The following is a 17,029-nucleotide window of genomic DNA, read 5'->3' as shown; positions in this document are numbered from 1 at the left end:
ATGAGCCAAGGGCTGAACCTCGTCCTGGACTGGTTGTCAAAGCTCAATCTGTCTCAGTATGTGGAGTCATTCATTGACAATGGGTACGACGATTTGGAGGTTTGCAAACAGATTGGGGAGCCAGACCTTGATGCCATAGGTGTCCGAGTTCAGTACCACAGACACAGGCTCCTCACGGCGGTGCAGCAGCTGAAAGAGGAAGATAAAAGGAAATCATCTGGCTACTATTTCACCTTAGAGCCTCTGGATGCTTCTACTTGCCACCACAGTACTTTACACTCAAACAGAGAGGATGACTTCAGGACATTCAGGCCACACACGGGAATACACCAGCCCTCCTGTCCTGGAAACCATAACCCCATACTGACAGATTGTAATGACTTTGTGACTTATCCCAAACTGAAGCTCAAAGTACTGATAAGGGATAAACTTGCAAAAGATGGAATCAACCTCGGAGAATCACCCTACACCCATAAGGTAGGCACATTTTACTTCCTTACAACAAGGTGATACTGAATGCCAGCTCTTCAAGTGCTGTCTTGTAATTTAGCACGCTTACTGTGGTATGTCTGTGATGAGGAGTCTGTCTAATTTCTTTGATGGTGCTGACTGCCAGTGATTCTTCCTTATTGGTCCAATGATGCTTTGGTATTTCTGGCTAGTGGCCAAGATTGACTCTTACTGGAAACTGAAGCAATTTGTATGTTTAGTAGCATTCAATAGGATTCAGTAATCTTTTATCATCAGTATACTTGTTTATTTGTCTCTTTAATCTCACAGTATAATTGAGCTAGTCAGGATTTAGCTTCTTTCTTTTAATCATTGTAAATCAATGTTGGAGGCTTTTGTTAGTTAGGTCTATTGATGGTTTTTATTTTACTTTTTTTTCATTACAATTTAAAGACTACACAATTCTAATCTAATTTACTCACAACATGTTCAGGTTAACAGATTATACACCTGATGGCAACATAAGGACTGCCGAATGACCTCTTGGGTTGTATATTTACACAGTGAACATGATGATAACGAGTGTCGGGAGAAAAGTTTTTCCATTTAAGATAAATTGTATTATGTACTTGCATTCGTTTCTGGTCTGTTGAGGCCGATGTTGGTGAAAAACCGTTATTGAGGCTCATAGTTTAGAAATAAAATTTTAGATTTCATAGAATTAATCACTGACTTTTTAATATTTTAATGCCATCCATGTGTAGATGGTTGTGCAGGAATATGAAGAAACACACCATAATGCAAAACAAAATACTAAAGATGTCTCTGATGATGAATCTGCTACTGTACTTGTCACTACCACTTTTTCGATTATTTGATTAATTATTGGGCCTATAAAATGTCAGATAATAGTGAAAATTGCCCATTGCAATTTTCCTAAAGGTAATATCTTCAAATTTACCATCGCATAACACAACAGAAGGCATCACATTCTTACAATTGTGAAGCTAGTAGGGGCGATTTTTAGCATTTTTGATTGAAGAATTAATTAATTAATCAAAATAGCTGCTGATTAATTTTCATCTTATGTATTATTTCATTAATGGTTTCAGCTGTACTGTATTTAAGTGTCAGTCAGCCTAGGATTCAAAGTAGTAATGCTTTTAGATAGCTTTGGTGGTGTTTGTGATTGCCATGATCAGTGGAGTCTGTATACTACACTGTTTACACATAACCAACACGCAGGGATTAAAAATGACCTCGGCAGGCAGATGTCAGGGCAGTGGGACAATGGATCAATCTGCCACGATGACAAATGTTTATTCCACAGATGACACATTTACTGGCAGCATGGCATTTTTATTTCTGGTGATCTGCTCTGTTCTCTAACAACTTGTCCAGTCTGCCAGCTGCAGAGTCTGCAGCAATTAATTAATTGCAGAGGATGGCTTTTCTACTTCGGCTTCAACCAAATCTATTCAGAACATAATACACTCAGTGAAAGGTTTGAGGCCTGCCAGCTGGAAATCTGAGTGGCGCATTTGGCTTATTTCCAACAGTCTGTCACTATCAGAGGAAGGTGTGATGGACGGATTTTATTATATTGCAGAAAATGATTATTTACCATTGGGCGGTGTATGGTGTATGAGTCTGTTTCATATGTGCTGTAACAGACTGTTGTAATTAATCCCTGCTAAACACCAAAATCTTTGCATTTTCAAACCTTAGGCACAGTTTGTGTTCTCAGCACTCTCTCGCACTAGAATCAATCTCGTCAGGCCTCAAGTCACATTCTCGTGTCCGAACCAAAGTTTGTTCGGACCAGTCAGCGTGGCATATCCAGCTGCTTCGATGGATGTATTATAAGAGCTGGATATGGCGTTTTTTGATCCAGCGGTAACTTGTCATTGGAACCAGCAGGGGAAACACTACTGCACATATTCATATGGGCGCTTAACACAGTAAATCCATAAACTAGAAACTTTTTTTGGTGTATGCACCAGCCGAGCAATTCCTATAGGACTGAATGGGCACCATTTTTGGTCGGGAATCCAGCTTTTATAATACATCCATGGCTCCAAGTTATATGCTTGTCTGAACCACAGTTTGTTTGGGCCAATCTGTGTCGCAAATCCAGCTGCCTTGCCTCACCTGCTGTGATAGATGGTGATGGACAGACAGACAGATGGTTCATCCAATCACCTGCCAAGTATCTTTTGAAAGTGCCCTTTTCCAAATAGTTTCTTCTGAGATTGGTCTGTATAAAAATCCATCTGGTGCATTAGCTTAGTGGCCCTCAGCCAAGAGAGAAGTTATTCTTTTAATGCACATTCACAGCACTTAAAGTTCTCAGGTAGCATGCCTGATGTCAGACACTGAACAGTTTTAAATTCATATAATGCTCAATCCAATACATATCAGTCCATATTTCCTCCTGGGCAACTTTTCAGGCTCGCAAATCTTTTATTGCTTCATTCCCTGCATTCACACACTCATCTTGGTTTCATCTCTCCTCAGCACTGTTTTAAATGCTGCTCAACAGCAATGAATACGGTCTGAGGGACAGTCGAGCAAAGTGCAGCTTTCCAGTGTGGTCGAACTGATCTTTTTGTTAATAGAAACCAAAATATTGAGCGTGCTTTACTAGAGTGCCTATAAACAAGCTCTCCTACTGTGCAGCTCTGTCTACCCATAAAACATGCAGTGCAGCAATGTTTGGCATTTTTTCATAAGTCATAAGCTTTAAAATAGTTGCACTGTACTTACTTTATTGTATGGTGGTGGTCTGCTCCACTGCTACTGCACTGTACTGTACTGTTCATGAAAGATTCAGATGCGGGAAACTACTAAGTGCAGAGGCACTTTGTGAATCACTTCCATCCCTTTTGTAGGTTACAACTGATACAGGCACAGTTAGATTCACCCAGAAAAGTTTTGTTAATTCTCCAGATTTAAAAGCACCATTGGTTCTGTAGTCAGCAAAAGCCATGCTGGAGTTTTAGGTTCATTCCCAGGCCAAAGCCTATTATAGATGTTCCTGGAAGAGATTTTACAATAGTGCATGGGATGCTTATGCTCTTGTAGCTAGCTGATGCAGCCTTTACAGAGTTCAAATGACTGTCACTATCAAATCTTTTAGGTTTAACATTTATTTCAAGCCTTACACTGTGTGCTTAGCAATGGAGTATAATGACACTCTGCATTTCAGTAAGAAATAGGCCAACCTGTTTGTTACATTAAATCTGGTCCATTCGCTCTTAAGTAGTAAGTCGTTTTAAGGACATGCATGATCATTTACATTGTGCATATTGAGCTCATCAGCAAACATTAAACTTTTTTTTTTTAAATAACACAACAATCAGGTCGTGTTTTTGTGATTCCACCATTATGGAGCAGTTTGGCCTTACAGGTTCATCAGATTTAGTTCATTTAATGGTTGCAGGATGCAGGTATGTAGGCCAGTACGGCCCATTTTCTCAACAGAAATAGCATACTGGAGCTTCAGGCCAAGTTTGACTCTGCCAGCAATTCTTTTCTTTCCATAAATGTGCTCAGAGCAGGTCGATATATCAGTATAAAGTCAATAGGATATTGTCTGAGATTTTGGTTAATGTACAACTGTTGTTGTTTTTTTGTTAAGTTTTTTTGTCTTAATGGCCCCAGTGCCATAAAGTGACAATCAATGCATAGTAATAAAGACATAAATGAAAAGTGATCTATTGCATTTAAAAAACATTTAAATATCCATTATTTCATACATACTAGTTTCACAAATTCTAAAACTCCTATTTTTTTAACTTATGTAACAAACATTGAGCATATTTTTAACCTTATTTATGTGTAATCTATCTATAAAAAACAAAAACCGTATGGGCCGTCCCCAGATCCTGCTCAGTTAAGGAATTGCAGTGGTTTGGATGTAATTCCACTATGCCTCTGTCTCTGTCTGAGTTTGGTAGTGCAATCAATTCCCAATGAGCAATGTGATTTTCAGACTATTCTGCACGCATGACTGGTTCACAAAGGCCTGCAGGACCTATTAGTGACTTTGAGAGAGAGGGTGAAATTAATGATTTTGAGAGAAAGACAGAAAAACAGTAATGCGATTAAAGCTGGTTGAGCTTTGAATGACCTAAACAAACACCTGGAAAAAACGTTTTACTGAAAGTTAATTTTCACAAAATGTATAATCAATTCTAGAAAAATGCATTAAAGAAGTAAATACAACCTTAAACACAATTATTAAGATGTTCTCCTGAGCCATGAATTATTTACAGTCTAGTGTTTTGCTACTAAAGATTTGTGTGGAAACGTGACACAATCCTGGGTTAAACTCGTCACATCATAGAAATAAGAGAGTAGAGTTTTGAGTTTGAAAGTAGATTTAAATAATTAACACAGAATACTTTCACATCTACAGTATACTGGCTACATGAAGCTGTTCTATGCTACAGGACGCCTTTAGTTGGCCTGTATCTTCAAAATGTCATTTTGCATACAAATATTAAAGTAGACTGTAAAGTGCAAACAGCATTCACATATTGTCCAACCTGATTTAAATTCTCAGTACTAAAAGGTAAACAGATTTTGACTCTCACATTAAAATTTCAGTAGGTAGAAATGGGATGCTCTTTCTTGCTGCTGCCTCGCCACTTAATGTAGACTAAGATTTTAAAATATTGCATTTAAAATGATATCAAACATTTTTCCAGCTGAAGTTAAAATGGATGTTTATTGTCTGCTACATATATTCTGCTCTACATATCACATGTCCCGTTTTTATTTGAGAAATAAAAAAAATAAAAAAATTCATGTTTTTATATTTTGGAGTTCATGATGGAAACTCATCTCTTTTGGAATATCATTAGTGTGCTGTCTACATAAATGTAAAACTTTTTAACATCTTTTTAACACGCAGCCAATCAAATCACTTATTTTTGCCATAATTGCATAAAGCAGTAAATTCATCGTTCTGTCATAGTCGGTCGCGCTGACAGCCCACATTAACTTTCCTCCATCAGTCTCTTTCTCATCTAACTTAAAAACATGAAGACATCTAATTTTGCACCATAACTTGTTGAACGAGCCTCAAAACAAACATTCACTTTGAGAAACGACCCTGTTAACATCATTTTGCTCACTAGATAACTAATTTAGCCGGCCAGCTGCATCAAATGAAACAATATAAACTTACAAAATGTCACTTCAGTCACTAGAGATGTGGTCCTTATTGTACCGCTGCTAACAACACCATGTCGGCCTGTGGCTTGTAAACTGCAGCACAAGTTTGTTTATTTTGTCTCTCCTTTCAATGCTGGAATACATTTGAGTTTTTTCAGGGGATTTTTTGTTTAGAAGAAAATTTAGAAAACATACGGTTATTGTTTTCACCGCAAAAGGGAACGACTAAATGTGGTTTCAGTTGGACTTTAACTTCAGCAAGAGCACATCGAGATGATTAGAAAGCTTTCAAAAATTATATTAAATAATTACTTCTGTCATTTGCTTGCAAGACATACGGGCAAATTGTTTCTCACCCGAGCCCTGCAGGGAAGGACTCCATTTATAACTGTCTTCACAATGAGCTTCAACTCCCCACAAGGCCTCATTGCGGTGCCCGGTCTGAAAAACAGCCTTAGAATAGGGAACAAATCTTAGTTGTTCAGAAGATTTCCCTGTGTTGCTCTGCCAGAGTATCCGAGGACAAGCAAAACCAGCAGGCCCCTTTTGACAGAAGAAAAGCCAGCATGAATAGAGCCTGGCGAAATACAAGCACTGCAGCAGCTGACAGCTGTCTCTGCCTTTGTCACTCTAAGATGGAGACTGAAAAGAACAGTTTTTGTTGAACGCTGTGAGTTTTAAAACACCAGCAACAGATTTTACTGCAAGGACCAGGGTAGCTGGTATCGGTCAGGAGAAGAACCTGTAAATGAATGAGAGAAATGGTTTTATAGTGGTTTAATGTTTGATGTCTTCAATCATCTATCTTCATCCATCTGTTTACTTCAGCGATTGATGTATGTTATATTTGAAACAGCAAGGTAACTTAGCAACCGCCTTGCCTTACATGCACACACATAAACACCTCCATGTTTCTACAGTAGCTCAGAATGGACATACCAAAAACTGGCAATAGAGAGTTTTATGCGAATTTCACATCCACAGTAGTTTCCCGACATACCTGGATGGGGAGATTGAAGGGTATTTAGTTAGTTACAATCTGCATCCTCCCTTCTAGATACCAGTAAATCATACACACTGGTCATTTAATAAGCCAAACGTGAGCGGCAGTGGTTTATCATTTCAATCCACACTGACTCTGACCTGCACTCAGTGTCTCTGTCTATCTGTCAGCATCTGAGAGCTGAGAAGACAAACAGCCTCCTTCAGGCTGACTGACAGCTTAAAAACTTACTAACATAAATGTTGGCTTCACAGGAAGAAACCAACACAGTTTGTATTTATTGATTGATTGATTTTATTTCCCTGCCCACTGTAGCGAGCCCTGGTCAATCAAGCAGTAATAAGGGCAACACATATATACAGCAGGATGTTCATTTGACTTAAACAGCAGCCTGTGGAAATAATATTTGACTATATGTGTTAGAGGAAAACTTCATTTATGGAGCACTTCTCAAAATCCAAGTTACAAAGTGCTTCATATGGCAGAAAATCATGAAATAATTGCAATATAAAGAACAAATATAAACAATTTGATGAGTAAAAACAATTTCAATGTAGGAAAAAAGTAAGAATACACAAACCATACTTAAAGGAGATAAAAACAGTTCAAGGAAAATTAAAAACTAAAAGAGATCACAGATTCAGCCGTAGAATGGCATCTTGACAGTGTGGTTTGATACAGTTGATAAAATGAAACTTTATTTGGAAGTGTGGTTGAGCAGGTAGATCAAGCAGCAGAGAAGTGACGGTGAATGCGAATGAAGCAGAGGAAAAGGTTAGTAGTAAGTCGTCAGTCTGGCAGTAAATGTACAGTACAGACTACAGTGTGTCCGTTAATAAACGATTCAGCTTTTCAAGACCAAGAAAAGACTCATCTTTTGTTTCCCAAACTGCTGCAAGGGGAGTTATCTCAGACGTCAGCAACAATGGGCTACCTTAACCTGACCAGGCTCAAAAGTGGACCAGCTATTCTCGTTTTAGTGTCAATCTCAGCCTCTCCTACTATAATATAAACAGCAAATGGAGAAACGTCTGGCTGCTGAGTCTCTTGAGTGTGGCTCAGCTGCCCCCCCTCTCCCTCCACTTCCCTCTGCTGTCACCCCCAAGCAGTCAGCCTCAGGGAAACACTGCCCTGAGAGTCTGATATTATGAGCTGAGTGACTTTCACTGTGTTCAATCATGCTCCATAGCTTTATGATGTACAGTATGTCAGGCTGAGTGTGTAATAGCAATCATATATTCACATTTGCTTGTGAGTCTGTAGTGTGATCCTTATTATTGTTATGTCCTCTATCCATTACTACTGTCTTCTTGCTTATGGACTGAAGGGTACAAGGCCTACTTATGGACTTTCTCCATGTAATGTCAGAATAGATTAGGTCAACCCACTGGGCCATTACAGGAATATTGCTGGATTATTGCACTGATGGTGCTGAGAGGGAGGGGAGGGGGGGGGGGGGGGGAGAATAGTATCGCACAGAGCACTCAAAAGCTTAACATGCCATGAACATGCTTGTCACTTACAGTTTCAGATTCAGTAAATTCCTGTCCATCTTGTTACTTGTGCAGCAATCTGCATTTCTCCTCCTGAGGATGTTCAAGAACTAAAAAAAACAGGACTGTACAAGGGCAGCTGTCATTGTACCAGCATGTACTCAGCCACTGCACATTACATCAGCGTGTGAGTGATATTAGGGATGATATGTTTTATATGTTGTTCACACAGGGAATACTGCTCTATGTATAATGTAAACCCCCAATGTTAAGCACGGCATAATCACTGACCTATATTTGTGACTCTAAGATTAGTCAGTGGTCAGTGGACTGGGGGGGGGGGTTAAGGATAAAACCTAACTAATAGCTCATTGTTCTGTCTAGATTCGTCTATCCAGTTTATTTCCGTTGTCCAATTTCCTCTGTTCTCATATTGCCTTTAAACAGAAATAATTCAAAAGAGCATCTTGCCCCAGACAAAAAAAACAGAAACAGAAAAGTGCATCATGAACTCTGTCACCGTTTCCACCCTTAACAATAAGCTCTAGTAAGGAGGGGTTTTATTTCTATTTTTTTTTCTCTTTTCTAATATATACAAAGTTGTTTTGTTGTTTTGTGTACATATTTCCCTCAAGCACTGCCAGCTATTGACACACTCCTCAGTTTCCAGCCTTTATCTCCCTGTGGCTTCAGCTATTGTATGACAATGCTAAGTAGGTCTTTGAAACTATGTGGTGTTCGGTGAATTTAAATCACTGTGTGGAAGAGAAAGACGTGCAGCAGGAGGTTTAATTTAAGTCTGTATAAGACGTACTACTGGGTGGTCATTTCATTTGCTTTGTGATATTCAAAAAATGAAGTCAGGCTCATATTATTTAGTATTTTATGTTGGATTGATCAGACTTGCTCAAGGATCCCACCCAACATGACTTTTTTATGTCATATGATGGTGTTTTCCATGCTTCAGTGAGATGATGCAGACTGTCAGAAAGACTCACATGGTAGTAAGAAATATTAAATATGAATTGAAATTTAATGGAGACGATTTCCGCAGTCAGTGAGAAGATTATTTATCTCACCATCCATGATGACTGGTGTTTTTTAATAACCATTATATCTCTCTCTGTTCATTTGAGACGATAAATGAAAAAACGTAACGTCCTTTAACACAGACTTTTGATCCGTTATAGATTTTTGTGTAGAAATATGTTCTTGAGTGGCTCGTTGGCCCTAACCAGGGCGTTGCATCATCACCAAGCACGAGGAGGTCTTTAAGCCACACTACATTGACCTTCATCACATTCCATTACAAGGGTATAACTGCGCTCTCTGCGGGGCTATTTTTACTGCACGTGCAGCTTTGGCCATTTCAGCAGGGTTAGCAAGTATTTTCAGTCAGTCAAGCAGAGGAGCCCATTTGTTAGAGGTAAAGGGCTTCTCCCTCAAAGAGAGGCACCATTACTCTAATGCAGTTATATGTTTCTTTTGTTATTTATTTATGTGAACGATTCAGCGTCTTGCATGATTACATTCATTGTATTGGTACATTGTGAAGGTTTTGTATACCAGAACTCAGAGGTTAAAGGTAGAGTTGATGGCTTTTTATTTCTTAAAAGCCAATTCATGTGTAGCAATTCACCCACAATTCATAACAATTTACAATGGAAAAAGAGTCAATTAAAATTAATAATTTATAGCATATAGTTTTCATGTTAGCTAATATGCATATGTGTCACTGAGAGGCCTCGTAAAAACACATTAACAGCCAAAATGTAGTCATTCCTTTATTGTTTAATTGAACGACTTTAACATCTGCTTCTAATATTCATTAAACCAACACTGATACCAGCCTCAGCCTAATGAAACTGTCTAGACACCCTTAGGCTAACTGCAACTGCAACACTATTTTTTGGTGCCAGTGTTCTGTTGTTGCCAGAATATTTTTCCTTCATTATCGATAGTAGAGATATTATAATTTATGGGTCCTGTATTTTTTATTTATTTATTTATTTTTAAGTAGGTCATATATTGATTGAATCTTCTAATCCATAGTACTAGCCAAAAAATGTATTTCTTTTCCCCTGGCCCTCACACATAACTACTGTACAAGTCCCCCCCATTCAAAATACAAAAAGGATGAGAAGAAACTACACCCCTCTCCTACACATCTCTGTCAAATCTCTGCAGGTTTTTGGCAGTCAGCTTTAAAATTCATTTCGATTCATGTCCTTTTCTTTTTCGGGTCAGATAAGCTCTTAACATCTTGTTGAACTAGAATACTTTTTTCCTAAAAAAACATGTGACTGTCTGCCAGGCACATGTGAGCCTGATGCATCTCTCAGGTCGTTTGGCACTAATGCTTTGGCACTAACTATTCCCTGGTCAAAGTCTTAAAAAAGGGTCATTTCAGATTAAACATGAGACTCTATGGAAAGATTTTAAAATATTAAAGTCTTATCAAGTAAAAATGTAATAATTTGTGGGACTTGTGGTCTCTATATTCTGTGGACAGCGAGCAGTGAAAAAGGTCTCAATCATTTACGAAGCAAATAACAGATTTGCTTCGTAAATGATTGAACAGAAATCTTGTCTCTCAGGTAGAACAATACACCATTGTTTTCTGTCACAACTCTCTACTTTCCATTCAATTTTAATGTTAAATTCTGTGAAGCATCTCTCTTTGAGACATTCATAAATCAAACAGGATGTTTGTTTTGGTTTTTATTTTGCTCAAAGAAGAGTTAACCTTTTGAACCTAGTTTTAGTGAAAAATACCCACTGGAAACTGAATGGGCCTGGCAGATACGGTGGAAACCTCCAGCCAACTGGAGAGAGAGGGGGTTTTATTTAGTAATGACGACAAAAAGTGACATGTTTTTTAATTTGAATTGAGCCTCAAATTTAGTTTGTCTCATCAGGCTTTGCAAGTCTTGGTAATATTTTGTCGTTTTTAGTGTGCTTATGTTTTATTTGCAGGCGTGGAGCCAGAGCATCGTCTCACTGAAGCTCAGCGTAATTACCTATTCAAAACACCACAGTGCTGTGGGTTAAACTCACATCTGCTGCCAATCTTATTGTGTCAGCATACTTATTTTAATCTGCTTTCACAACAGTTGTCCTTAGGCAGCTTGAATACAGGTTGCCCACTGCATTATTTTAGCTTACAGAGATCTTTCTTTACATTATTGACTTCAAAATGACATTATTAACATTTATCTACAACCTGACTAGTCTAATAAAAGATATAGAGATGGAGAGCTTGTGGATGAGCAGGAGTATAATTATGTAACATGCAGTAACTCTGTGTAATTCTGTTGTATAGCAGTGATGTGTAATGACTGGCCTCACTGTGATGTGTGACAGCTCTCTTACAAATCGGGTCAAATGTGAATTCAATCCACGTTTGACCCCATTCCTTCAAGATCCACATTATCACATTTATTATCAAGTATTGAGTTTCTTAATTCTCATGCTACTGTACATAATGTGGGAGACTTCCGTGTTTTTGACCTTTAGTGGTTTACAGTAAATCTCAGTTTTCCAATCCTTCTGTTTGATGTTTGGACCATTATTGCTTTGGCCCTGAAGGGTCGATGGATTAAACTAACACCACTGTTCCAGTTTGTGCAGTGTGCCATGACATTTATGCATCTAAGTCAGGGTTGATGTTGTCTCTGCTCTACACATGTGCTTTTTTTTTTTTTTTTTACATTTAATGTCAGATAGTATACAGTGGTATACGAATAAAATAAAAACCACAAACAATAAAAACAAGCCAAACTTAAAGTGAAGGCTTAAAAAAAAAGAGAGAAAGAGAAAGGCTGAATGTGACCTGGCGTCTGCTGTCGAGGCCTTTCCTCCCTCTGCTTTAAGGGCTTAGCGAGACTCAATCAGCATTTTCTCATAAATCATCTATTAAAACTTTTTTCAGACATACTATTATGTAACATTTTATTCTACCTTGTATTTGTGTGTTTCTTGTTTATGAAAACCTGTTTTTAAATGAAAGGTAAAATTGTGTTTTATATTGTGGCATTTTTTGGTATTATCTTATTGTATTTTCATGTCAGAATTATGTCACCATAGTTCAGTAGTGTAGTGGTATTTGTCAAAGTGGGGGGTGCATGTTTGCTGGCTCTCCCGTTGAGTTGAGTCACAGGAAGTCATATTTTTGAAAAGCTCTCAAACAGGCTGCTGCATTTTGGCCTTTGCCAGTATAAATCATACTGTGTAAAGCACAGTGGGAATACACCTTTTATACATTCTGAGGAGCAGTCACATATAAGCTCCAGTTTGCCCGTCCATCCACTGGCAGTCCGCAGTACAGGAGTTCACGGCTTGATCTCCATCCAGCTGTGTACTATTGGTTGGATCGGTGCAAGATCGGCTCATGCAAGTGAGCTTTCAAACCGCAAAATCAACATTGTACCTGACCTTTCAGGGAGGCCATGGGCATTTATATAGGAGAAAAAGCTAAGGGTCACACTCCTGTAGTGCAGAGAATACTGTGTCTTCAGATTATGACCCACTTTCTTCTGCCTCTCTACAGCAGCCAAGAGCCTCCTCCCTTATGAATTTCATATGACAAGTCGACTGACTCTATCGCATAAATTTAACCACTACAAACTGTAAACCGAGCTGCTTACCCGCCGATCCATTTGCATAGAATATTGCAATTGTCGTATTCGCTGCCATGTGAAATTATGAGGATGCGATTCTTAAATTCATTCCCATTATCCTGCATTTGGAGTTCCCGAGAATATATAATGTGCCTAATGTCACAGTGACAGCATGCATAATGTATTTACTCAAAGAAATTCGAGTGAAATGGAGCATTTATACTGTGTTTTCTGTTTGCTTTGCCTCAGGTTGAACCATTAGCCTCCTTTTTACAGTCTCAGTGGATTATTATAATCTCATATGAACCGTTAGTAGTCTTTAATTTCTTATGTGAAAGGTTTAGACAGTGTTGTGGTTAGAAATTATTGCAGGTCACTGGAAAGATTTCCAAGATCTTTGTATTTTCCCTTAATATAAAATGACAGCAGTACATTTGAGCTAAATGTTGATTTTATCGTAATGATTGTATTATTTTAAAACAGTTTTATGTGAGAATCGACCAGCGATCTCTGTTCATAACATTTTATCTAATCCTCTCCTTCACATGGGCCTAGATTTGAAACCATAGCCTGATTTAAAAAATAAAATAAAATCAGCAACCCAGTAATGTTGTGCAAGTAGGAAACGCAAGAAATATCCACCTGACTGATTGAATTAATATGTAAGTGTCACAGAAAGCATACAAAATCATGAACAGCCTTAGTCTAACCTTCCAGGGAACACCTGCGCCTGCCTTCAGTTTGCAGGATCAGGCAAATATTAACTCACTCAAACAGACCAATGCTTAATTTCAACTTCACACTGCACTTTACTCATAATAATAATACTACTAATACTACATGTTGTGTTTTTAAATAGAGCAGGAGTGGCTGAGAGCACTTACTCTTGTTAAATTAAGGTGGGGGGAAAAAAAGTCAAGTTGAGATTTATGCTCAGATGACTGCTACAGAAAAAGTGCTGTTATGTGCCACAAATAACAGGTTCAGACCACATTGGCAATATGTTGTTTCACCTCTGCTGCCCCTTATCAAAAATGCATTGCACATTCTTAAAAGAGGTACACAGTACACAGTAGAAGTACAATGGATTGTCACGCAACTTATATTTTAAAAAAAAAAGCTTACTTATCAAAAACAAAATGATGTATTACTAATATCTATCAATCAATCAAACTTTATTTGTGTAGCACTTTTCATTATCATAACCCTCATGGATCTGCAATGAGGAAACACCAAAGGTAGGATTAAAATGTTAAAATTAAGATTACCCAAATAAAATAAAAGGTAATAAAATATTAATACAAATATAATAAAATAAAGTCACTATAAAATAAAGTGGGTAAAACCAGAAATGTGAGGAGGGGTATTAAAATGATAAAATATAAAAGATAAGAGGAAAATAAAATGATAAAACAACTAAGAGTAAATGTGATGAAGTAAATCCAGACATAAAAGGTGGAAAACAGTCTGCAAATATAATAGAATAAAACGGATAGTCCAAGAAGTAAAACAGGCTTAAACATGAAATAAAAGACAGATTAATAAAGGTATTCATTTCATCATGAATGCTAGATGGCCAGAACAGTAGTGTTTGTACAGTTGCCCCATACACACAGTAAGTTTAAATGAGTTACAGCAAACATTGGTTTAATCAATCAACTACACAACTACTGTTGAAGCCAAATATTTAAAAAATAATAATTTAAAAAAGCCAAGTTAAATTGTTTATTAGTAAGATATATTCTGTCAGACAGAGAAAGCTGAGGAAAAGTGATAGTGCTGCATATGTTTATTTCTGAAACCATTAGAGCAGGTGTTGTGTTATCAGCTGAAAGAATCAGGGCAAACTAAATCATTGCACTCTGTGAGGCTGTGCATATCCGCATAAGAAGTAATGCACGTTATGAAATATTGATTTTCACTTTTTTTTTTTATATATATCCGCACAGGTTTTTTTGTCTCAGGACTCTGAAGACATCGGCTCAAAGCATTTGCTGAGAACCAGTGAAGTTTGTGATGGTTACTCCTCTGTGGTTGCCGGTTTAATTGTGTAGTCACGGCGACGCTGGAGGGTTTCATAGTCCTTTATTTACATTCTTATGTCTCACTGTTTACTGTAGAGTCTTTGTCGCGAGGACTTAGTGAAAGGGTCGTTGCTGTTGGTATGCTTAGTCTTTAATCTTACAGTAAGAACACCAGTGTGTGTGTGTGTGTGTTGGGGGTGGTTGGGGTCACCAACTGTCAATGCAATGTAAAAGATTAATATGTTAAAGGCTGAAAAGGTCACTTAAACACTAAAACATAAGCCAAACCACTGTTTTAAATGTATGCTTTAAGGATCACTCAAGTTCAAGTTCTGCATACAGAAAGTTTGAATATATTTCACTACTCTCTTAATCTTACATATAACAGACAGCAGTGCCTTGTCATTGAATTGGATTAGAAGTAAGTGTTTTAGTTGTTTATATAAAACTATTACGAGAAGAGATCATTGCAGCCCAAATATGACAGTATATGATAAACAGACATGACCTTTTCTTAAAAAATGGTTATTTTGAGAAGAAAGTTCTAACCAAAAACATTTAAGCAAGACCCGAACTAGACGTTGAAATCTTGGATATCACTATCATTGGTTATGACTGACTGAAAGAGCGTTTTGTGATGTAGTCTAGACTCTAGACCACCTTAGTTGACTACCATTTAATTACTAGACTTGTCCAGTTGTATTGGAGTTAAGTATATTGTAATTCTCAAACCAGAGCCTATCCTATCATTTATTTATTTTTTATACCCAAAATGTAAAACACATGGTTAAAGCGTTTGTTTGTTTTTTAAAGGGTCAACAGAAATTTTCGTCAATTCGCATGAGCTGTGTGCTCTAACCTTCAACATCCAACTACTTTCCTCATCCTCCTTTTTTATTTTCTCAGGGGTTACATTGAGAGGAGCGATCCTTATTTTCAATGATGCCGAGATTACGTAAAAACAAAGCAAACAGCAGAAATCAATTGCTAATTAAAACAGTTACATTAAAAGACATTAAGATTTAAAAGGTGTAAAAAAAAAACAAAAAAAAAAACAATCAAAGAGCAGATTTACAGTCAAAAACATTAAAAATGTAAGATTGTATTTCTGTAGTAAGTGTTCAGGGAATCAATATTTAAGTGTATTGAAGGTTGTTTCCCCGAGCCTGAAGCACAAAATCTAAAAGCAGTCTTTCCGATACCTGCATTGACCCAGGGATCATGTATCCAGTCCACTTTAGGTACATTAGATAACCAAGAGGGAGGCCAATATCTCAAAAGTGGTCAAGAAAATAGACAGCAGTGCTATTGTGTTTGACCTGAGTGTGTCTGTGATGTGTTTACCAAGCAGATAAAACTATACAAAAAGCTACCATGCTCATGGTAACATGACTATGAAACTACTCCAAACAGAAACACTGTTTAGCTCTACATTTGGGTTATCTCCAGCTATATACTTAATGTGACATTGTGACAACATTATGTGTTGATGCAGATTCCTCCGAGGTTCTGTATTGGGAGTCCTGTTTTGATAAAGAAGGAAGCGCGCACAGTAGCGAGGGATCCAGACAGGCTGTCAATGTTATAAACATCCCCCGATGTTTGTGCCGAATGGCTTAGCGAAATGTTAAATGAGAGGTTTTATAGTAGAATCAACCCATACTGCTTAGCACTCAAGTGGGCCAAATATGATACAGTAGCTCAGTTAAATCCCAATCCCCACCAGTGCCAACACTGTCATATTATACTGCTTATATCGACACAGCTCATCCTTTACGCTACCAGAGAAATTAATGACATCCAGAAGTCTATGTTACTACTATAGTCAGTTAATTTCAATTTTAAATGAGATGTAGACAGGATCTGGAGGCTCCACTTAAACTCTTCATTTGATCTAGATACATTTCCAAAGTGCAGCAATAGTCAAGAAAAGGTGAAATGAACCTGCTTGATTCAATCAATTACCATTTGATCATGGAATTCCCTCTGGCGCAGTTACATCAATCCCATGTGGTTTGTTTTAACTATTGGACAGATTTGTGTATGCAGTGGAAATCATCTGTTTGCATAAAAAAGGACATTTTCATTGAGACGTCATGTAATATTTGGATCCGTTATACCGCAGTGATTGTACTTCTGTAGCATTTGTTGTTTATAATGATTTCCGAAATAATTGTTTATTGAAATACAATGCCTTTTAACAGGATGAACAGCTATTTTAATTATTCATGCTGTAATTGGCAAGGTCTTGGCTGTGTT

The 17,029-nt window shown here is 37.6% G+C and overlaps 1 protein-coding gene across 1 annotated transcript in view; it reads left to right on the top strand.

Moving 5' to 3' along the window:
* The window catches only part of sash1b (SAM and SH3 domain containing 1b), a 50,982-nt gene continuing 33,953 nt past the window's right edge, over positions 1-17,029 (top strand). The window contains exon 1 of the mRNA XM_062440601.1: positions 1-477. Coding sequence (XP_062296585.1) covers positions 1-477 — 477 coding nt within the window. The remainder of the gene's footprint in view (positions 478-17,029) is intronic.

Source organism: Scomber scombrus, chromosome 19 (assembly GCF_963691925.1).
Source record: "Scomber scombrus chromosome 19, fScoSco1.1, whole genome shotgun sequence".
In the NCBI taxonomy this organism is placed as follows: Eukaryota; Metazoa; Chordata; class Actinopteri; order Scombriformes; family Scombridae; genus Scomber; species Scomber scombrus.
This window is presented reverse-complemented; position numbering and strand designations above follow the sequence as displayed.